Raw genomic sequence first — 24,521 nt, 5'->3', positions numbered from 1 at the left:
GTGGGGGGTCTTCAGGAAAGGGAAAGGAATCAACACCTCTCACTCCTTTTGTTGTTGTTTGTCTGTCTATTTTAATCATTTTCTTTACTCCTTTTATTTCCTCTACCATGATTTCCCCCCCGCCCCCAGGCCCCAGGGTATCAATCTTACCCCCAAACTCCTTTTCAACTCATCTTCCTTGACCAACATTGACCAACTTATACCACCCAACTCCAACACCACAACTGCCGCCATCTCAACCACCACCATCCGCAACCACCCATTTCAGCCTTAATGTCGCGGTGGTCGCAACAAACAATAACCTCATCAACAACTACCACCAGCAAACAATAACCGAAATTAGCCTTAATGTCGCGGTGGTCGCAACAAACAATAACCTCATCAACAACTACCACCAACAAACAATAACCAAAATCATGCTTGACCACCATCAACCATCATCAAAACCAAAGGGGAGGAGAGAGAAAGAGAGGAACGACGACGGCGGGAGGAGGGAGAAGGAGAGGAAATAGAAATTTCACCCAAACAACCTACCAAATCAGAGTTTTTCTTTCCTTTTCCGCTTTCCCCCTTTATTGATTCCATTTTCTTTACCCCGTTCGAACCAAACGCCCCCTAATCATGTACTATATAACTTAATCATCTTTCTTTTAATACAAACAAAAGTATTTCGTTAAAAACTTCATTTCTTCATTGTGTAATTACAAATGACATATTTCTAGTTATCATAAAAAATTCTTTAAAAACAATTTAATTTACGGTGGTTTATGATAATTTATAAACACTTTGATTTATATTTTGGAAAGAAAAGAAGAACAAAACTATCAAGCCATCACATGATTTTATGGAAAAACTTTATCTGGAAAACAAAATCCTAAAATGTTGCTGCCCAGGCTCGAACAATTTGTGTAATTACAAATGACATATTTGTAGTTATCATAAAAATTTCTTTAAAAACAATTTAATTTATGATGGTTTATGATAATTTATAAACACTTTGATTTATATTTTGGAAAGAAAAGAAGAACAAAACTATCACAAGCCATCACATGTTGTTATGGAAATCTGGAATACAAAATCCTAAAATGTTGCTGCCCAGGCTCGAACTGGGGACCTTCTGTGTGTAAGACAGACGTGATAACCACTACACCACAGCAACTTCTTTGTTAGAAAATCTACGTTTAAGTATACGCCAAGAGATACAAGCTTACCTTTTTGTGATGAAGTTGCCCTGCAAAAACAGACTGCGTTGTTACTCAAGCATGGTTAGCCCCAAATTTAAAACACGCAGTATAGTTTTGCTAATATAGCATGTCATTCACCTAGTAATAAGGTCCGATAAGCAATTAACATTGAATTAAGTGAGTTTTGATAAAGTTTTAAATTGAATCTTGAAAAATCAAGTCTCAACTTAAAATTATATGGATAAAAATTAAATTAAAAAGTCTTTAATGTGTTTAAGGTTGACGAGCTAAATTTGGTGAGTCCGAAAAAATCTTAACAAGAATTCAAATTAAATTTTAGTGGAATCATGATGTGGTATGTAAAGAAAATCTTAGGACAATACTCCATAAACATGCTATAAAATGTAAAGATAAGATACATTTCTATTACAAATAGAACTTTATAAATTTGTAATTTACGGAGTACATGCTTTTATATAAAAAAAATATATATATTTTATTTTTGTTAACTCAAAATACTTAAAGTTAGCCTTGTACATGTAAAAATTATCTATTTTATAGAGATAAAAAAATTTCATTTTAATATTTTTTTTTTTCAAAATCAGTAATAATATATAAAATGAATCAGTTAATCCCTTTAATTTTTTTTTTTTTAATAATAAGTTAATCAAAACATATTAAGAGTTTTTCATGTTAGTACAATATGTCAAATGTAGTTTCTTGGAATTTTGTTAGTAGGAGTAGGAACAAAGTGGCTCATGAGCTAGCTCATTGTATGCTGTGGAAATTAGGTAGGCAAGTTGGGGAAGATAGCTATCCTGCTTGTATTACTCCTCTTTTAGCTTCTGACATTTCAATGAATGAGAATTAACGGCCTTCTCGACCTTCCTAAAAAAACAAGACATATTAAGAATTACAAAAAAACTAGGTAAAGTTACAAAAAAGAATTAGATAAAAGTTGTTATGATGTACAAATAAATTTATTGTACACTTTTTACGCACAAGACCATTTATATTACTCCCTCTGTCCCTTAATACTCGACCTGTTTTGGTCGGACACGCTTGCCAGTGTACAACATTGACCACCAATTTCTTTAACTACATATTATAAAAACTTATAAAAATATTAATATTTTGAAAATATATATTAAGATGAAGCCAACTATATATTATATATATACTAACATTTATTTTCATATACTAGAAATAAAATAGGGTCAAAGCGAATTATGTAAATAGTGCAAAAAGTCAAACCGAGTCGAGTATTAAGGGACAGTGAGAGTACTAATTCTTTGTGTAGCAACTCTCAATCTACCCAACCATTTAGAGCATCAATAAGAGGAGACTCTCTCTCATATGTCCACATAAGCTTTAACTCCAAATAAGAGTCCATCCAAAAAATTGTGAAAATGCACTAACTCTTACCATTAACTCTTATTTTCTCTCTTACCCTCATATTTTATTTTATTTTCAAATGAAAAATGTTGACATGGCACTAACTCTTATTTGTCGGCGCTAGCTCTTATTTCAAAATTTTCTCTTACATACTCTAATTAAGAGTCTCCCATTTCTTACATAAGAGCTAGCTCTTAATTTTTCTCTCTCCTTAAGAGACACCTAAGAGTCTCCCACTATTGTTGCTCTTAGATCATCAATAAGGGGAGAATCTTATTCTGATGACTCTTAGTCTCTCTTCTATGTCCAAATAAGCTTCAACTCCAAATAAGAACCCCTCCCAAAAATTATAGAAATGGATCAACTCTTAACACTAGCTCTTATACTCTCTTTCCCTCTTTTTTTATTTTATCTTTATACAAAAACAATGATGTGGCACTAGTTCTTATTTCAGAAATTTCTCTTACAATCTCCAAATAAGAGACTCCCATTACACACCTAAGAGCTAGCTCATATATTTTTCTCTCTCCTTAAGATTCATCTAAGAGACTCCCTTGAAAGATTTTCTTGAAACTCTTGAAAGATTTTCTATTCCCAAAAGCAGAAATTTGGCCAAACACTTCAATTTGAAAAGTACTTCTGACATTTGTGAACCCCATATACTCATATTTCGTAGCTACTTGTAACGTCTATATGCGTGACGCTTTTTTTGACATTTGTGAAAATGTATTTGACCCGATAGGGTATGTTACATGGTGTACGAAAAGCGTGGAAAACTGCTGGAATAACTATCTTCAGTACGCTCATTAGGAAAGCAGAGGACCTCGCATTTTCAGTACCAGTCTGGACATTTTATGGTCCCCTAGGAAAATTAGTATGTGAGGGCCCATAATATAAGTATAGATATGTTATATTTCATGCTTTTTTATTACTCCTTCTATTTCCTTTTGATGTATCCATTTGGAATCTGGTGTGGTTTTTAAGAAAATTGGAATATTGGTTTGTATGGGTATAAGTGTAATGATTGGGTGTAAGAGATTATAATAAATAAAGGAGTGGGAAAATAATAAAAAAAATAAGGTAAGAGAGAGGAGTGATAATGATGGGTGATAAAGGAGGTGAGAGAGTGGGTATATGGGGAAGGGAAAAGAATTAAATATTATGGGTGAGGAAAATTATGTGGGAATATGGGAAGAATCTTTAGGTATTTTGGTAATTAGATAGAAATGTAAGGTTATTTTAGGATAAAATGTATGTCCAAAAATAAAATAGATTCTAAATGGATACAACAATATGAAACGCTTAAAATGGAAACGGATACAACAAAAAGAAACGGAGGGAGTAGTACTTACTACTGGACACTATTATTTTTGGCCCCCTCTCTAGCCCTGCACCCCGAGTTTAGGGAGAAAATTGATACTTCCTCCGTTCTTTTTTAAATGATAGGAAGTTCTTTTTTAAATGACACAATTATTTAGGCACGTTTTCCAAAGCACGATTTCAAACATTAATATCTCTAATTGTGTATCGGAAAAAATTATAAAAAGTTGATATTTAAATAATATTTACTGATACGAATCTAATAAGACTCCACACGACTATATTTTTTCTTATGTATAAACCATAAAAGGAAGTCAAAGGTGTTTGTGTGAATAGTGGCTAAAACCCTATTGTGTCATGTAAATAAGAACAGAGGAAGTAGTTTAGAATACTTGTCGTTGATAGGAAGAGGTGGATGTGGTAAAGTATACAAAACAGAGTTGTCAGGCAACAATGTAAATACGATTGCAATAAAAGAGATAGAGATCACTGAAGGAGACAATATTCCGGTGAACAAGATGCGTCAAATCTAATCAGAAAAACTAATTGCATGTTGGCAGAATTGGTACCTCAATTTAATGCCTCTCTTTTCTCATGTGCATGGACAAAAATCTTATTTGCTTGTATTTGAGTACATGAAAAATGGTAGTTTGCAACACGTAATGGTATAATTTCAAAGGAAACATAGCGTTCGATTGACTTTCTAGATATACAATGGCCCTCGGAGTGGCTTCTGGACTTGAATATCTCCATATGAGCATAAACCTCCGAATCTATCACAAGGATCTCAAGCATGACAACATTCTTCTTGATGATGACATGGAGCCACGGATTGCAGATTTTGGGCTTACGAGAGAAGTTCCAAGGGACGATACACATATGTCAAATACACATCATTGCATGTGGAACAATTGGGTATATGGTTCCAGAGTTCTCAGAATTCAACCTACACTTCAATGTATACAACTTTAGCGTGATTCTTGGTTCTCTGGTAATGGGAAAGTTTCCTCTAGATGCATTTTTTGAGAACGAAGTGGGGGGTTCCAAAAAAGTCACGAGTTTAGATCATCCTAGAAAAACAGTTGATCATAATTTCAACGGAGGATCCAATATTTTATATTAGGTGTGCTGAAAACCAAATTACAGTAATAATTTTCCTCAAAAAATTACTATAAGCATAATATAAGCTAGATCTATATTTTGTTGTCAAACGAATACAAAGTTTATATTTTGAGGTTGGGACGGAGTTATGTTTAAATAATAGGGATCAACTGACATCAATTAATCCATAAATTTCTTTTAGATTGATATATGAATATATGATGCCTTATTTTAGCTTAGTCGAAATGAGAAAAGAACTTGTGAGTTGTACAGAATCTACAAATTTTAGAAATATACTGTTACATATGTTAATTTATGTAGCTATACAATATATAATATATGTGCAATATATGTATAAAATATAATATATGTTTGAACCTTCTACTTCAATACAAGTTGTTAGATCTCTTATGCGCAAAATGCTACCCAACTACACCAATCCAACCACATATATTTAAATCTAATATGTAGTTTTTTTTTTAATATATAAAGGCTTTCTAAATGATAGGGTGTCCCCCTCTCAAGCCCTGTTCCTTAGGCTGCCGCACCCCGAGTCTAGGGAGAAAATTGATAGTTTGGCAAACTTGTCGTTGATAGGAAGAGGTGGATGTGGTAAAGTATACAAAACAGATTTGTCAGGCAGCAATGTAAATACGATTGCAATAAAAGAGATAGAGATCACGAAAGGACACAATATTCCAGTGAACAAGATGCGTCAAATCTAATCAGAAAAACTAATTGCATGTTGGTAGAATTGACACCTCAATTTAATGCCTCCCTTTTCTCATGTGCTTGGACAAAACTCTTATTTGCTTGTATTTGAGTACATGAAAAATGGTAGTTTGCAACACGTAATTGAAGGAAATATGTCCTTCACCCAAGGTGCATTTAGTCTAATACCAAGGTTCAGATTAATTGTGAACAATTAATTCAGTGAGATCAAGTGATCGGAACAGCTAGCTGGAGCAATGCTTCCGATCAGTGAGTTCTAATGAATATTAAACTCACAACTTACTCTTGACTGAACCTACAAGGTCACGCTAATTACAGGTAACAGATCGCCGGATTAAATGAATAGGAAAATCATTTAATAGCTTTTCGGGAATTAGTTTTGGAAAACGTATTATACGATACGACCTAGTATCGGAATCGTATATCGTATCGCGAATATTCGTAAGCTGGGCAAAACGAATAAATCGTATCGTACGACGGTGATTCGTCGTATACGAAACGATAAACAATATCCGGAAGGTATTAGTCGCGAATACGAAGGGCATCAGAGTTGTCGGCCCGTCGAGCCAAGCACGCAAGCGTGCAAGGCCCAACGAGCCAGCAAGCTCGCGAGCAAAGGCTAGCAGCCAGCCCGCGTGTGGGCGCGAGCACGCAACAGTAGCGACGAGCGAGCAGGCCCATGGCCCAGCTGCTCGGCTGCGCGCGCTGTGGGCTTCGGCCTGCAGCGTGGCTGGGCGTTGGGTTGTGGGTGTGTCCGTGTGTTTGGTGTGGCCGGTCAAGGCCTCTTGGTCTTGGCCGGTAACATCATTTAATACAATTAGGCTATTGTATTTTTCCACAAAATTCAGTACACACAGTTTTCCAAAACCCTAAACCTAATTCAGAAATTACGTTCTTCAGTTTTCTCTTTCTGAGAAAACTGTTCTTCCCAAAAAGCAAAAAATCTTGATTGATTGTCTAAGCTACGGTTATCAAGACGGATCTGATCGTGTCAGTGAACCAAGTAGAGGAACGGCAAGTGGAGTTCTAAGTTCGTGTTCGTTAACAGATTACTAGGGAAAATACGCTTCGAATGTAAGTTTGCTTAATCTGTGCTTTATACATGTTTCCTGACTTTGGGGATTTTTTCCTCACATGTTATTATATTTAACTGTATTCCCCTACAGAAATGCCATTAAGCAATCCAAAATCGGGCACCGACCCACAAAACCGAACATGTCGGGCCCCGTCCCGTAAAACCGAGTGTAAAAATACAAAACCGGGATAAAAAAGGTGTGTTTTTAGTCTGCCCGTATAAGCCTGGATCATGCCCAAGAGTCTAGTTAAGTCAAGGACAGTACGTTGCGTAAAAGGAAAACGAGTAAAGACAAGTGGTTAGTTTTCTGAGAACCGCAATATAGCCAAAACTATATTGTAACATGTCATAATATGTTTTATTGCTTTTATCACCATTATAAATTTGTCAACATTAATATGATTATTTATAACGCCTAAAAAGATATTCTTTGGAAAATCCGGAATCTTGTTAGGTACCTTAAATCAATCTAAATCATACTTTTTGACATCTGTTTAGTTAATTATCTATGCATTAAAACCAATTCATATTAGTAATGTAGTATAACGCATGTCCCATCATCATTACATTGAACGAGTAAGGACCGCTTCATGGGCTAAAGCTGGGCACTCCCTGTATTAGTAAATATCCTCCGAACCCTCAATATCTACTTCGCTAGATGTATGTTGAGCGATCTCAACACTAGGGATCACAAGGGAACATACGGTCGTTATGGTCAAATACGTCAGCTTGGGATTTCAGCTTTTAACTCCGTATCACAATAACCTGGTTTTGTCAGTTTTCCTCATTCTGGTTGAAAACTGAATGGAGACTCCTTAGACTAGTAAAAAGAGGCTAATGCGCACAGTTAGTACCGTTTTACTCAATATTGCTTGCTACACATCCGTAAGGGAAGAAAACGAAAGAGGCTTTAAACCTGTCTTTTTCCGACCCTCTCACACACTTCTGGATTATGGTGGTGACAGTGTTGACTATAGCAATAAATTTGTGACAAATGAAATATTCAATGGTTTTGAGAACGCGGCGAATTGGGCAAGGCAAGTTGTTATCGAATTAGGATTCATCTTGATAGGCAGCTCATACAAAAAGACGCGAAAAGATGGTCGAATGTACCGGTACTTGAAATGCGACCGTGGAAGGAGAGAAAACAATTCTAGGGATCCAGAGACCGCAAAACGTCCAACACAAATTAAGAGTAAGGCATGTGGTTGTCGGTTTTATGATTAAGTGTGAACAACAACAAATAGAATAAAATAATTGGGTTATTGAGTTGTTTAATGATCGTGGCACACATAACCACACACATATTTTGTACCTCGAGGGTCACCGTGGTGTCAGTGGTCTTACTCAAGGTGCGAAGGAAGTTATACGTGAAATGAACGATGCACAAGCTAAGCCAAAACACATTATGATGGCCATTAAAAACAAGTATCCAGATGAATATCCCAACATGAGCCACATTTAAAACTTCAAAGATAAGATTAGACGAGAAGGTTCAGAAGGGAGAAACGTTGCTGACAGATGTTGTATCTAGCGAGAGAGCACGGCTACATAGCTGGGAGATCGTTTGAGTAAAGTCATTACCTGTGCCTTCTTAGCTCACCCTGCAATGGTGGAGATGTTACGCACATATCCACTTGTAATTGGCTTGGATTCGAGTTACAAGACAAGCAGTTATGGGTTTCCTTTCTTGGAGATTGTTGGTGTGACACCGACAAATCAGAATTTCCTGATCGCCTACGCGTTTATGAAAGACGACACGGCAGCGAGCTATCGTTGGGTGTTACAAAAGTTGTAGTTTCTCCTCGGGAAAGCCACCATTCCCACGGCTATGCTGACGGATAAAGAGGGTGGTCTTATGAGACCGGTCTTCGAGGTATTCCAACATTATCGACATTTGCTATGTACTTGGCATATCAACAATGGCGTGGAGGAATGTGTATCATTTTTGTGCAACAAGAACAAGGATGTCGGTGTTGCATTCAAGAACGGAGTTTGGAAAAGAATCATGGAGGCTAGGACCGAGGATTAATACGAAAGTGCATGTATAGTCATGGAAGATCATTATGGAAGATGGTCAGCCGTCCCCAATTATGTGCATAAAACATGGCTTACTCATCATAGGAAGAAATTTGTTCTAGCTTGGACGAAGGAGGTCCTTCACTTTTGCAACATAATGACTTGTAGGGTCGAGAGTCAACACTCCGTCGTTAAGAGTTGGCTTGGCAGTTAGCAAGGGTCGTTGGTTACTGTATTTTGGAAAATTGTATGTGTCGATCAATAACCAAGTTACGGAAATAAAAGAAATTGTTTAGAGGGTCCAAGACGACAACATGGTGTTCTGTTCAAGCATTATCTATACCAAAACAATTCCAATTATTTAATTAAAACAGAAAAATAATTTTCTTAATTTACAAAATATAACAAAAATCAGAAAACCAATAAAAACTTATTTCCATAACTTTTTCAAAAAAATTCATAAATAATACTTTTAATAAACTTAACATTTTCATAAACAGTTTCAAAAATTTACATATATTACAAATTAAATTAGGGGATGCAAAATAAGCTTTTTTTTTAATTTAGGTTTAAGCGGTTAAGGAAAATAAAAATAAAAAATCAAACGAACTTTTTAAAAAAAAGAACAGGGGTGTCGCCCTTAAATGTCGGCCCCTACCATGTCACTGTCACTCGGAAACGGCGGCTGAACCATGCTCGCAGCTGCCATTTCTAGGCGGTCGTGACATGGCAGGGGCTTCCATCTCTGGGCGGCACCCCCGCTCGAACAAAAAAAAAATAGAAAAAATAAACTTCGGTTATTACCTGCCGCGCGGCCGGTATGGACAGAGGTGGCATGGTTGACCTCTTCGGCGGCATCTTCGGTACCTAACCACTCTGCTCCTCCTCCTCGTGCTTCCGTGCCACTTTTCTCGTCGTCGTGTTGCCTCTCGTATTCTCCTCCTCCACCGGTCTGCTATTCTACTCCTCCCAACGTTGCGGCTTCGTGGACGGGCTTAGGTAGGAGAGGAGGTGGAGAGCCTGAAGTTTTTGTGTTTAAATTGACAGCGGCACCCCTCTTCTTTTGTGTTGAAACTTGCCGTAGAAAACAGGAAAGAGAAGGGGAGGGGTGAAGGAGGAGGGGTGAAGTGAGGGAGGCAGTTTTTCGGTTGAAGGTGGAGGCAGTTTTCCGGTTGAAGCTGGCCGAAGAAAACATGAAAGGGAAGGGGAGGGTGAAGGGGGAGGGGTAACTTTCTTTTAAAGGGTAAACCTATACTTTTACTACAAATACGCGAGCGTTTTTATTAGGACGTCCAATAAAAATCCTGTATGTTATTGTGATTTGTGAGAATGGTCAAAGTCGCATTTAAATCAACCTTGACGGTAAAACCCAACACACGTCAAAGTACCTATTGTAAAACTCAACGCATATACCAATGTCCCATTCGTTCGTATTATCGTATATGATTCTGAACACTCCGATAACCACAAGAAATTGACTTTTAGCTCTCACTACTTCAACGATCTTTCTTCCCCGATCTCTCAATTCATTCATTACTTCCACTACCTTTGCAAAATTATTCAAGAGTTTTTTGTTTTGTTCAAAATTATTCAAGTTGTTTCAATATGTAAACGTTTATACATTATTAATATATACTTGTGTATCGATGATCAAAGGAGTGTCGGGAAGAACAATCTTTCGACTCCATTTCTCCTTCTTCGGGCATTAGCCATAAGGGGTTTGTGGAGAGGTTTGTTTCATCTTTTTGAGGTTTGTTAACAAACCTTGCTATTGTTGGGTGAGGTTACAAATGGAGGTTTGTGTTTGAGGTTTGTTTTTACAAATCGGTTACTCTATTTCACTTGGAATTTTTTAGGTGGTTCCTTGTCAAAATAAATGATAAGAAAATAGGACGATGATATAGGTCGCAAGTTGCGACAACAAAATGTTGTCGCAATCTTACGTGTCGGCGTTTCATTGGTACATGTAGGCACCACATAGGCTACGCGTCATCAAATTTTTTTTTTACTATCAATTCAATATTTTTACTATGAAAATATATAAATAAGGTAGTCGATATAAATAAGGAAAAAATATTTATTATATTTATAGTAAATATATATTTCTTTTTATCTTATAAATTACAAATTAAAAAAATAAAAATTATAATCTAATAATATATTTTTGTGTAATTAAAAAAATACATCGAATTAATTAAAAAATACACTAATTGATAATCTAATAATATATTTTATGTAAATAAAAATTCATAATTATACATTACTTTAAAATATTATTTTAATTTTAATGATTATGTTAGTTTTAGGTTTTTTTCATAGTAAAAATGTCGTTCGTCTCTCCAGCCACACTAGACAAAGTCACGAGCCAATAGTTCTCGAGTTTATCTAGAGAGGAAGAACGGCACTTCAACAATACATCCATTGATGAACAAATTTTTTTCCTTTAGAGGGGGTGGGGGGGGGGGGGGGGGGGGTTGGGGGCTGAGGGTGAATGGGAAAGATGAAGGTGGATGAACAAAACCAATAATGACGAAATACTTTTCCTCATCTTTTATTTTCAATGCATTGTATTTTTTATTTTCTAAGTATAACTTAGTAAATGTATTTTTTATTTAATTTCCTGTATTATGTAAATAATCAAAAGTATTAGAATTATTTTTCTGAAATGAAAATTATATTATTCAATTTGTAAATTGGAATATAATTAAAATTTTCCTACCTTTTTTGTAACATGTATAATAGGTTATAAAATCTAAATATTTTAGGGCCCGTTCGGTATCGTTTTTTGTTTTTAGTTTTCGATTTTTTTACCAAACTAAAAACCAAAATATTAAAACCACAAAAATTAGTTTCCAATTTTTCGTTATCAGTTTTCAAAATCAATATGATTACTATAATTATGACTATTTTTTAGTTAATAATTCAATCAAAATCATATGACTTTTAGTACCAAAAAACCAAAAACTACAAACTGACAGTGATACTGAACGAGCCTTTAGTTTCCAAATGTATTTATGACACATAGGCGTGTCATGTCACCAGTGTGACACGGCTTAAAGGTCGCAAATTGGGACCTTTATCAATTCCGTAATTTTGCTTTTATTATTTTTTGTAAATATTAAAAAAGTCATGTAATACTATAATAATATGTATTACTGGGCCCCACATACAAACCATTTGATAGGTTTATCTAATACTTCGTATTGAAGAAAGGTTTGTTGGGAGGGAGGAGGTTTACACTGTGATGATGTGGAATGAGAATATACCTCCTAAAGGTTTGTGTTGCTATTGCCCATCCAAACAAACTCGCAAATTTTAATTGTTAGCCCAATTATATCCCTCCCTTGACTCGTGGTTTGGGTTGATGATTAGGAACTCAAATACAGTGCATGTGAGAACGCGCCAATGCATGACACGCTATAGCTGGTATGCACAGCCTACACGGCTAAACGCCAACTGCGGTGCAGTCATCTGAGCCAAGCATAACTTTATTTGGGTAAACTAGTGAGAAGAATTCAACAGATTTGTACAATAATCTAGAATTATTTTGTTACTCAGGAGGAACTAATCTGATGGTATCCTCTGCATGAAATTTGGATGTTCAAAGCAACATAAAGGCATATGTAATAATGTAGAAGAAGAAAAAGGGGAAACTATACCCAATCCCCTTTGCACGTTTTATAGCATTTCCAATTCTGATACAAAAATAGGCCATATCTGTTGTTACATCGTTCTGTTATTCTCACGTTCTTGTCGAAAACGGTATTTATGTATTGTTCCCTTTGTAATCTAACCTAAAATCTCTAGCTTTAAACTTTGTATGGCCGACCTATTCACACAAGCAAGATATCTAGTTAGCTATTCACACACGATACTGTGAAATGACTGCGCTGTACTGGAGTCCACTCCGAGCAGTCGAAGCAATAATGTAAAAGACCTGCAAGGATGATCATAACATGCAAATATCAGAGAGGGAAAGAAAACAGGGCATAGCAAGTAGAGGCAAAGGAGACAAGCAAGTTACCAGCTGTAAGAATCTGTAGTCTTCAAGTCAGCAAAACCAATGTTGAAGGAAGTGACAAACACATACATAATACTATTTTGACTCATCCTAACGACTTTCTGAAGGAGTATGCTTATAACTTCTCCTCCAACAAGTTGCTGGTCTCTGTCACAAAAACTGTAATCTCAGTAAATGTATTTCAAAGCAAATATCTACTCCATATTTTAGATTATTTGAAAATCATTATAATTACACATCGAATCAATTGAAAAGTTCATATACTTTGCAGATCAGCAGATTATTTTAAAACATGGACCACAGTAAGAAAGCGTTTCAAGCAGGCAGCATGTAGATGAAAGCCCAAAAATGCTTTACTGTCTTCTGCTGATTTTACATTTTCCTCGTGCTCAGCAACTCTCCAAGAAAATAAAGTAGCTATATCACTCATACTCAGCTGCCCAGTTAGTGATATTCTAACTCTAACCTTTCTATATTATGAGAAATTAAGAAAAGTTGCTTGTTCATCCAATTCCGTCCAACTTTTTCCTCTTTCCATTCTACACATTCTGGTAGGAATTACAGGCATGAAATTCAACATGTAACTATTAAGGATTCTGCAGTTGCTATTAAATACCTAAATTCCCTATCATCTTTGTGTGTGAAACAACTATGTCAAAAATAAAGAGTGGAAGTTGGAATTAAATTATTCTAGTGATTGCAGTTTGGTAAAAGAATCCCATATAACAAAGCTATCATAAGAATTGCTACATCATCAAACTAGTTTAACTAACAAGCCCGCAGAGGTTAATTTTCGCATTTCACAACCAGGTACTTTATTTAATAGTATTTCTTGATGAGAACTTACATGCATGCTGCTTTCCTTCAGATTTTCCAGCGACTCAGCAAGCTCTACTTGCTTCGATGCTGTTGCAAATAAGGCCTGTTCCAAACAGTTTCACAGAAAGTAAGAAACTAAAAGGTCGCTGATAACTTGGTAAACACATCTCAGAAGGTAGATATATAGTACTCTTTTAGTCTTTACCTTCTTTGTCTTTTGTAAGTCATATTCTATGGCTTTTATTCTTTTTAATGACTCAAGGATTGTCTCCTCTTTATCTGCTGGGATTCTTGAAGGTCTATTTACGAGGTCAGTCACCAACTGCTCTAAATGCTGAAGCCTTTTCCAACAAGGATCAAGCACAGAGTCATCAATCTTCTGAACAACAGTTGGACCCTTGAAACCTGGCTCTAACTCGGGCAGGCTCTCTGTAAAGTTAACAGGCTCACGCAGCAGCTTTAGCTGCTTATCTTCTGGTCTAAGATTCCATATTTTTCCCAAGGATCGAAATAAAATTTGCAGATATGCAAAAAATTTGAATATGAAGGCAGTTGGTAAACTTCTCGAATGAGAAATGACATTCAAAGGCCCCACTTCTTTGCTCCTGCCAAAAGCACGATCTGTTCACACAAATTCCAAATTAGATGGCCAGAAATGCCCTACATTCAATATAAATAAAAACCAACTCTATACTAAATTATACATCCTCACAGGAAAGATTTATTCCCTTACGTGAATTAATGTGATATGTATTTCATTTTGGGAAGCCACATATTAAGTCGGTAGGGGGAGGGGGGGGGGAATCTTTTAAAAGAATTATTGAATAATTCATCTCTTATACTTTTGGTTGAACTGTCAAACCAAAAAGGAAAGAATTTGTTGAAGGGATAACTGATTAAGCGTAATTGGGACTTTTGTGCCTGAATCTGATGAAAAAAATTTCACTCATAAATCAGATTCACCTAGACACCAGAGTTATCAAAAACCAGTATAGGCTTTAGAGAAATAGCTAGGAATTAGGACGCCCTATATGCCTCCTCTTCCAGTCCACACAAAAATTCCTCACCTACATGGCTACATCTGCTAAACTTCCCTTTGTATGGTGCAAATTTGGTGTAAGTTTGAGTTTTTGGAGTGAACCTTGGCATGGAGACCCTTCATCTATTCCCTTGCCCCTACCACCTCCTTACATTACCATAAATCCATAACGCTCTAATTTCTTGTTAAGAGATTATGGGTTCATAGTGAAATTACCATCTTAGACAAGGCCCTTGAGGTTTGAGTTGAAAAACTCAAAAATCGGTCAGAAGTGGAGTATTTGCACAGGTTTCTAATTGCAAGCTTGATTAAGAAGGTGTTTTTTCTAATTAAGCCCCTAAAACAAATTGTATCCTTCCTTCACTCCATTTTCCTATTATTTTTAAAAACTCTAGGTCATATGTTGTAGTGAAGATACTCCAATTCATATGTTCTTGTATTGCGGTCTACCTTCGTTTTTGTGGAACAATTCATTTGCAATTGCAGGGATCAGCTAAGCTCGTTTTGCAGATACGCTTAGACCTCCGATACTCTACTAAAGGCCTAATGGGATAAACAAAGGGAATATATCTGTATCAAGTTCAGTAGGGACACATCATATTTAAGATTTTATGAACAACGGATCACAGCCATATCAGCATTTTGCTAAAAATTATATAGATATTCAAAAATCCTTGTCCACCAGTAGGCAGTGGCGTTCAGCTAGCATGTTTATCCCCTGGGGTGCTGTGGTTAGAAAAGAATGACAAGATATTTGGTAAAAGATATTCTAGCTGGGACCCTCCCAAGAAAAACAGACATCCTAGCTGGGAGTCTTGGAGAGAAAAGTTACGTTTCTTGCATCTTCAGTTATGTAACAAGTTACTTTCCAGATTTAGGTATGAATAGATACTTAGATCGACTGCCCTGCGATTAACTTTGCTTTGTATTCTAAGAGGATTGCTTGCCCCATGTTGATGTGCCTTTTATCTTTTTCCTTATTAATAAAGCTCTTCGCCGGGAAGGGAGGATTGCTTGTCCCATGTTGATGTGCCTTTTATCTTTTTCCTTATTAATAAAGCTCTTCACCGGGAAGGGAGAAAAGCTTATTGGCCTTTGACTGTGAAAGAATTTCTAATGTTTGTGTTAAAATGATTTTTTCTTACGTACTCCATATACCTTCTCCTACCCAACCCTTAAATGTTATTTATGGGGTACTTCTGATTTAAAACCTGTTATTGTATGACGAAAATAACTCGCAAGATACACAATCATCGAGGCAAAGGCAAATAACCATTTTCATACACGAATGTTTCCTTATTCCCTGTGTCCTGTATGAGGTCGTTGACATCACAAAGCTAATAGGCACAGCCGAAGGATCGGGAGAAAAATGCGGAACAGCAGCTTTGTTTACCACATTGTCAGATATAATATGAAATCATATAAATGAAACCAATAAGGAAGTGACATGTAAAGAAATAGAGGGAGTAAAATATAACAGACAGGAGATCACATACTTGTTAAATTAGCCTCTTCAACTTTAGCATCGGTGCTCACCACTTCCACCAAGTTGCCACTGCACGAAGATTCACCCATTCTTACCTGAGAGAATGGTAACGATGAGAAACAAAAAGAATATATGAAATTCCAACGAAATGTTCAGAACTTTCAACAACTGCAGAAGATGCAATATTATTTTGAAAATAGCCATGAAAATGCGGATGGAATTATTGATGCAAGAAGACACATAGCCATTCATACAATTAGAATTATACCAGTCAACAAACTATTTATTATCAAATGAAGGTTTAATAGTAACTAGGTTCAACCTCTGAATGGTTTTAGCCATACATTTTCAGCATATCTTATTCACTTATAGACACAGGATATTTTCATTGCTTACCAGGTCATTACCATATCAAAAAATGGTTAGAACAAGTTATATCAGAATAACATCAGCAACAAGGATGCAATAAAATAGCCATGCATTTTCTAAGCCCACAATGGAAGAAGAATATCTTTTGAATTATGTCAAGTCCAAAACCTAAATGTCTGTAATGGCAATGCACTGTTCTGCATACTTTCGCACAACTTCAAACATAATTGGCACCTACTATAAGTAGGATAATAAATAAAGCAGAAAGCTAAACATACAGACAGAAACCAATTGTTTTATTTTTGGAACTGCCTTTTGGTTTCTCCCCCAAGCCCCTTTTGGGGAATTAAGGTGGGGAGAGGGACGATTGTCCTTGACTTGAGAAACTTACATTAGCATCTGGTTGCGCTGTAATGTTAGGAATTTGACCATCTAAATCAGGCACCGTGTCAGCAAAAATCATGTCATTCCTCTTAGCCTGCACGAGCAGAGCATGTATTTGGTTGAATTTTGCACAAAATTGTAAAATAACACAGTTTTATGCCATTATAATGCACAATACCTTATTAGCAAGTAGTTTGTTTTTAAGATCTTCGCAATCAGAAGAACTTGTGGTTCTCTTTAAATACATAATTTCTTGTGCCTGCACCAGCTGAAAAACATTTATGTGACTTATCATCTTACAACTGCAAACAACAGAGACAAAGACATTGCCGGTGATCATAAAAAACAATAACCTTACTTTCATTATTTCTGGATCATTCCAGGGCCCCTTCTGATATTTAAGGCAGCCGCCTGGGCAAGAGCAAGTTCCACCCACAAAATCAGGTAATTGGCTGCAGAAAGATGGTGCAATCAGCTTCTGAAACCAGAGACTGTAAATTGCTTTATTTTGACCACACAACAGTAGTGTAGGAATATAAAGAAAGAAAGTCCCACCTGGAATCTACAGATTCCATCAACTTGCTATGGAATTTGTTGCCCAGAACCTGCCAAATACGACAAATGACAGGTTAACATGTTTATCTTCAAACTCTTAAAAAATTGGTATACATGCAGAGTAGGTCATACATGTATCTTTGAGGTAGTCTTCGGATCAAGAAAGCTTTTCACAGTAGTCCATGCCATCTTGAATCCAGCACCAGCATTTATGATAAACATTTGATGCAAAGTCTGGAGAAAGTTTCAGTGAAGGGAGACCAGGTGAGCATGTCCAGCACCATTGAACAAGGTAGCATAAAACAAATGTATGCCGAAATTATTGAGCAACCTACCTCAGGGTAATTGTCACCGTCAATTTTCTGCATGTTCTTTATCAGATCAAGAGCAACTTTACCAAAGCTCATCCAATTCTACAAAAATTAAGAATTAATAAGAACATATAAGATGAGACGTTTCGTGAACAAATTATTCTGGAAGAATTTAAAACACATCATCCATACCACCCCTTGAACATCTAATATTGTAGTCGTGGAATCAATATGTTTCTTGGCAGCGATGGAACAGGCTGGAAATTTCTCAGCAAATGCCTTTTCAAATCCTTGTACATGATACTTTAAAAAGCGCTCTATTGTGGTCACAATCATAAGTTTGGCAGTTTCAATCTTGCCAAGCCGTTCAATATAAACAGGTCGTCCTTCCTTATCTACACCGTGATAACCATGGGGATAGTGTCGCTGTACTTCTTCGAATTCTTCATAGTAGAAATCCTACAGAAAAGGAGTAAAAAGAACCTTTTGTAATAAACATCATGGAGAAAAGGCATTGCATAGCCCAAAGAATAACAATAACAATCCCATTTCCGTGATGGAGTCAATGATTCACTATTCTTTTGACTTCTGGATGATAATGAACCAAATTAAAAATGCATTACTAAAAATGTCTGCACATTTCTATTTACTGGTAGTTGCGTATCAGACAAAGGCTCAGCTAAAAACAATCATTGTTACTGCAAGGGTAAGGTTTATATACATAAAATTCAATTTAAGATTTGTGAAGAAAATCATCCAGAAGAAATTTTGAATTCAACTTAACTAATCAGGAATACATCACCATGAAAGCTTCGTCAAGTTACTGATAAGTTACAGCAAAAGAGAGTTTTTATCAACAAGAAAAATTGAGAGGGGAGAGAAAGGAAGTGACGGCAGGAGGAGGAAAGAGAGAGAAAATGACTGAGAGGAGAAGAGAGAAACTGATAAAGGGAGTAGAGAGAATAATGATTGGTGAATGAGTCTGTGATTGGGTGATTTTTAGTAAAGATAATATGGACTTTCCCAGCTATATTTAGTTTCCTTCTAAATCCTCCAAATTTTGCCGAGAGTTGTTTCTTAAAGAATGAAGAAATCAGCTCCTCTTTCCTCACCCTCATAATTTACTATCCAAACAAGGGAGAACACCGCCAAAACTTCCTCTATCCAAAAAGCTGTGAATGGTTTGTTAGTTTGCACATGTAGAGAACATTATCATCTCTAGTTCGAAAAAATTCAGAGACCCCATCGCATAAGTCTGATTAATTCCTTTCCCAATCATAAAGGCATTGGTAAAGATAAAGATAATTGCCTGGGTTCTGCCTCCATCAAGAGCTTAAATTGGGCTGAAGCCAATAAATCCATTGTCACTGTCCCATATAAGTCCGAAAAATGTATTTGATAATTTTTCTGACAGTTGTTTTCTACAAAGACATGGACATAATTTACCTTAATTTAATATCTAGACCGCACAGGAAGATCTATCAAGTGTGTACGGTGACTTTCAACAATAGATGGAATGATGTATCGTGTAAAATCCAGGCAACATTATTAGGATACGGTTAACAAGACCATGATGCTTGACATTCTTCTTTTTCTAATGTCAAATGATGCCTGTTTCTTGAAATTCGAAAACATTATTACCTGTATAATAGTGTCTACTCCATATTCTTTCCTCCATTTGATCATTTCTTCCCACATATGAAGAGCTTTATCAAGGTCAAACTTCCTTGCTTTCAAAAATCTGCAAGAAGAGACATCTTGTTAAGGAAAAAGTCATGGATTATACCAAAATGGACTTCAAAAGACCATGATTAAAGATTTAGAATGACAATTAGCGGACTTCCATCATTTTCGTATTCTATGTGCTCATAACTTTAATGCTTGATAATGAAATATCATATTTTTGGGATCAGAAAAGCATTACAAGCCAATTGACGATTAATTCGTCAATCGACTATGAATTCATTCTAATGTTCTAATGGATTTAAATATCCTACATTCCTACAAGTTAGCTTTATATCAGCAACTCTAATGCTCTGCAAAGCTAAATCAAATACTCAACTAAGGCAACATGGTTGAGTTTAAAGCACCACAATTACAAGTTACCAAGGAGGTAATTATTTATCGCTTTTAAAAATTTTTGATAGGAAAAGAACTCCATATACAAACCATGTGGGGAAAGAAATTGTAACTACGAACGTGTGAAAGGAGCATTTACAACTATTAAATCAATATAATCAGAAAGCTGATATCATTTCCATTTATCAAAAGCATGTGCCTCATAAATGACATTTCCGCAGCTTGATCTAATTTAATACATAGATTGATTGTTAAGAAGCAAAAGTGAAACTAAACAAAAAAAAAAGAAGGGAACAAACATCCCCTCGTCACCAAAATTTCCATCCCTAATCTTCTCCCCATTCCACTTTATATTCTCTTATTTAAAACTTTTCTCAGCAACTCATATTCAAATTAGATGGTCAAAATGTTCAAGGAGTACAATGCTTACAGGGGTGCATAATCACAACGTACAGGCACACTAATGTGAAAGGAAGCACCTAAAAGCCACCAGGTGGGTTGACATTTCTTATACGGAATACACAACTTGTCAACTTTCCTACCATGTCTGCAGCCTATCCACCTTTCTGGAAATTCAGGCTCCTTCAGGCAACTATTAATTTGCCTGAGAAGTAGGGATCATAAATTTCCCATTTCAAGTAATTCAACATATACTTTTGGAGACTGAATTGACTCCAAATGTTCGTTCAAACTCACTCCATTGTCCTATATTAGTCATACCCTTAGTACACTTGATCTTCCGGCTGATTATTTGCAGTGATTGATACCAGGATTGCCAAATTCACTCATAAGTGAGTGATTTTGGAATTGGATCCTTCAATAAAACAATTTCTTAAACAGGACATTCAGTGAACTTATAGCACTTTTAACAACATCCAAACATTTGGCTCTCAGGCAACATTATATATTCTCTCTCCTAACACCAAGCATTTGGTCTTCAAAGAATGTATGCTCTCTTGGCCTCCATCTCTCTCTTCTTTCTTTCTCCTCTCTTTTATTACTTTTCAATACCTTAATAGATTATCTCTCCTCAAATCCAAGAATTCGGATATCACTAAAGATGCTCTTAACAGCTTATAAACCATTTAGATAATTTCTTAAACCCCAGGAAAGGAATATTGGGTCAATTAATCATCAAACTAATGAACATCTTGATTTTTGCTTTTTAATATTGTAGATTAAACAAAAGAATCATGACTTCCCTTAACAATCCAATAACCATGAGAATTACCGATCCTTGTCCTGTATTCTTCCATTTAGCTGTTCTACGTTCTAGGTGATACTGTTCTCAACTTCAGGGGGGAAATGCTACAGAAGCAAAATCGAGGTAATGGCAAATCATCAAACTTTTTGAATTATTTCTGATAAACCTGAAGTCATCCTGTACAGAAAGAGTTGTGAATTTTTGGGGTAAATCGACTAACAGTCATTATTGTGCCTCTCCACCTATTGCTTTTCAGGATTCATTTACTGACAGTACACCACTAATTGAAGGAAAATTAGCATGTGAGGTTTGTATCAGCCATAATTCTGAGAAACCACCTGAAAATGGCGTTGAGATCACAATGTGTAAGAAGTCTCTCAAAAACACCTCTTGGACCCAGTCCCCTCTATTTTATTTTCTTTCCAAAAAAAAAGATATTTTGTCTCTAGCCTTTCTTTTATACAGGTGACAATGCATGCAAGTCTTTTAAATAATCTTGTTATTCGTAAATGACCGGGTTTCATTTTTAAGAAATTGAGTTAAAATCCCAATTTTACCCTGCACTTATCAAATAATTAAACTTCCACCAAATCAATAGTCTTACTTTGGGATTTGGGTGAAGGTTATCATCCAGGGTAATAAGGAATTTGAAAAGTTTAGCTTACTATTTTGGGAGAAAAATATAGAAATTGGCATATTGTTTTGGGAGAAAAAAAATATAGAATATGCCAGGATAAATATAGAAATTGGCATATTATTTTGGGAGAAAAAAAATTCTGCTCTAAATGATGTTTGGAAGAATAGTCAAATGGCATAGAGATAATCGTTCTAGCACTTATAAAGGGTATCAATAGCCTTGTACTTTGGAATCCATCTAGGCTCCCGTAGAAGAAGGTTGGAGGAGACATCTCGTGATCTCCAGTCAATGATTACAATAAGCAATGATGAGGGGTGGTGACGCATGTATGAAGGTGCAAGCTGAGACACTGGATAATGCTGACTTTCCTCAACGGATAATGAGAATCCCTCTTCGTAAATCACGAACAAGCAATTTTTCTAAATCTTTCTAGCCATGCTGTACTCTACAACATTGGCACCTTAACAACATTATGTAACAAGATGCAAATCACTACTGTTTTTCCCATGCAACGCAAGATAAAAAAATCATATTCATGCCCAGTCCATGGTATTCTACACAGTGAGCTACAGACAAGCTAACTGAGGCAAGTCGAAAAGCAAAACCGAAGTCCTTTGTAACCCATCTTTTATTACGAACTTACTAAGTATATGCATTTAGCTCCAAGAAACAATCCAGATTGATCTCCCAAAAAGAAAATTTAAAAGTTCACCTTCTTACTCCAAATTAAGATCGAATAATGAACAGCCACCATTTAATCCATGCTATAATCTTTGTAGACCATGAATTTAACATCGGAACCCATCCTAATCAATGAACAAACCGAAGGCCACAACCCGTATTCTATGTAAAATTCCAATGAAATGGAAATTTTTATTTTAAAAAATCAGCTGAATTCAATGATCACCGAGAAGGAAATAAAAAATACGAACTAATAAAAGAATAATACGTACTCTAATAAAACAGTAAAAACACGCATCACTCACCTAAGCATAGTATGGTAATCATCAAGATGATGAGGAAGCATACTCTTCTCCACCAAAATCAGCCGAAACGCATCAACAGCCTCTTCTTCCTTCTCATCCCGAAAATCATCAATCGCGATTGCGGCAAACTTACAGTCGGCGATTCGCTTGCCTCTTTTCTTGAGACCATGGGCCAATTTTGTGGAAGCGCTCGCAGCTTTCTTCCTCAAACTCCTGATCCTCGTTCTTCTTATTGGCTCATCCTCAGAAACTTCAATCTCCGACTTTCTCGCCCTCTCTTCTTCTCGGATCAATTGTATATCCTCTAAATTCCAAACCAAACCATCAAAATTAATCAAAATCGGTGCAAAATTAATCAAAATCAATCAACTTTGATGCGTAAAATTCAACCAAATGTGATAATACCTGGCATTGCTGATTTTTATTCCGTATGATTAAATTTCTGCAATCAAGAAATTGATGAACAGATAGAAAAGTCAGTATATTAATGTTAACAAGCAGATCTAAGCAAGATTTTTAGCTTTACTTCAATCCTAAGTGATCCGATTTAATTTCTATATTTAAATTAATAATTAAAAAAAAGCATTAAAATAGTTTACATACCAAGAAACTGATAAAAATAAATTAAACAAAAATAAATAAATAAATAAGGAATCTGAAAGAAAAAAAAAAGAGTAGATAGAAAAGCAAGAAGATCGCGGCAGCAGTGTGTACTTAACACTTTAATTTTCTCTCTCCTCTGACCAAATTAAGAATGGTAAAACCGATGCGAAAGCGAAATAATAACAAAAACGGAAATCGAGATTATGGAATTGAATTGAATTGCATACAAAGCGACAAAAACCGATGCATTAATTACGACGAAAAAAAGGAATCTGAAAAAAAAAACCTGAGAATGATGCTACATTCATTCAATGGAGCTGAAACATCGTTATCATCATCGTCGATCAGCTGAAACGAACAAACAAAAATTGCCAAAAAAGAAAAATTTTAAAAAATCTGAAATTTGTAGAGTTTCTCTCTCTAGTTTTATTGAATTTCTCTCTCTACTGTAAGTGAGAATTAGGTGTCGGCTGGGGGAAGGATGGTGAATTTTCTAGACTTCTAGATGGCGGAGAGAGAAAAAGAGAGGAGGAAGGAAAGAGGGGGAAAAGGAGGGAGGAGGAGTGAAGGAGTGAAAAGTGTGTTGGGGTGACCGAGGTGGATGTCGTTGTCGAAGGAGGAGAGAGAATTTGCCAGAAACGGAAAGGTTCCGTCACGGTTGATGGATGGCGAGTGGTCTCCGTCAATCGAGTCTGCGTTTGTTTCGTAGGTTTTGTTTAGGAACTTAAACGTTGTACGGGGTTATTAAAAATTAGTTAACGGCGGCTGTACGGTACGGATTATACGGGAAAATACGATGTGGGAGTGGGATATGTACGTATAACTCTAGATGATCAGTCTATTTTTGTTGAGTTTAGAGTGTGTTTAACCTCAGACTCACCTCCAATCGTCAGACTCTGCCACATCAGCTTTCCACTAACTTTTTCATTATCCAGACTCACACAAAACTCACCCTATTTTTACACATTATCCCCAGACTCACCTAACTCTTAAAATAATATTTTATGTATATTTTTTTTTGTACATTTTCTAAATAATATTGAAACTATGTTTTCTTATATATAAACAAATTAGACCTGATCAAAAGGCGCGTTGGGCCGGGTTCGGGTCGGGTCGAAGACATAAAAATTTGTCAATTATGTCAGGGCGGGCCGGGCTAAGCTTCGGGCCAATTTTGTATGCCCAAAACCCGCTATTCGGGC

The 24,521-nt window shown here is 36.1% G+C and overlaps 1 protein-coding gene and 1 non-coding gene across 4 annotated transcripts; both read right to left on the bottom strand.

Moving 5' to 3' along the window:
- Window positions 1–1,086: 1,086 nt before the first annotated feature.
- On the bottom strand, window positions 1,087–1,159 carry TRNAV-UAC (transfer RNA valine (anticodon UAC)). The gene has a single exon. It is a non-coding gene; the product is annotated as a tRNA-Val (tRNA).
- An 11,299-nt stretch (window positions 1,160–12,458) lies between these two features.
- LOC110793464 (phosphatidylinositol/phosphatidylcholine transfer protein SFH9) lies at window positions 12,459–23,971 on the bottom strand. Of its 3 annotated transcripts, none has more exons than XM_021998337.2 (16): window positions 23,606–23,971; window positions 23,122–23,158; window positions 22,717–23,020; window positions 19,452–19,551; window positions 18,003–18,269; window positions 17,835–17,912; window positions 17,632–17,733; window positions 17,500–17,549; window positions 17,303–17,396; window positions 17,123–17,203; window positions 16,952–17,038; window positions 16,202–16,286; window positions 13,872–14,287; window positions 13,695–13,769; window positions 12,851–12,994; window positions 12,459–12,763 (listed from the first exon to the last, which is right to left on the bottom strand). In XM_021998337.2, exons 2-15 carry the CDS (start codon window positions 23,126–23,128, stop codon window positions 12,938–12,940), a joined length of 1,803 nt encoding a protein of 600 aa, XP_021854029.1. In that variant the 5' UTR covers window positions 23,129–23,158; window positions 23,606–23,971; the 3' UTR covers window positions 12,459–12,763; window positions 12,851–12,937. The 3 variants fall into 3 exon arrangements, with proteins under 3 accessions (XP_021854029.1, XP_021854028.1, XP_056686941.1); XM_021998336.2 differs by having other exon boundaries at window positions 17,123–17,212; window positions 23,606–23,968; XM_056830963.1 differs by lacking the exon at window positions 23,606–23,971 and adding an exon at window positions 23,320–23,461 and having other exon boundaries at window positions 17,123–17,212.
- Window positions 23,972–24,521: the final 550 nt, after the last annotated feature.

This window comes from Spinacia oleracea, chromosome 6, assembly GCF_020520425.1.
Source record: "Spinacia oleracea cultivar Varoflay chromosome 6, BTI_SOV_V1, whole genome shotgun sequence".
Lineage (NCBI taxonomy): Eukaryota > Viridiplantae > Streptophyta > Magnoliopsida > Caryophyllales > Amaranthaceae > Spinacia > Spinacia oleracea.
This window is presented reverse-complemented; position numbering and strand designations above follow the sequence as displayed.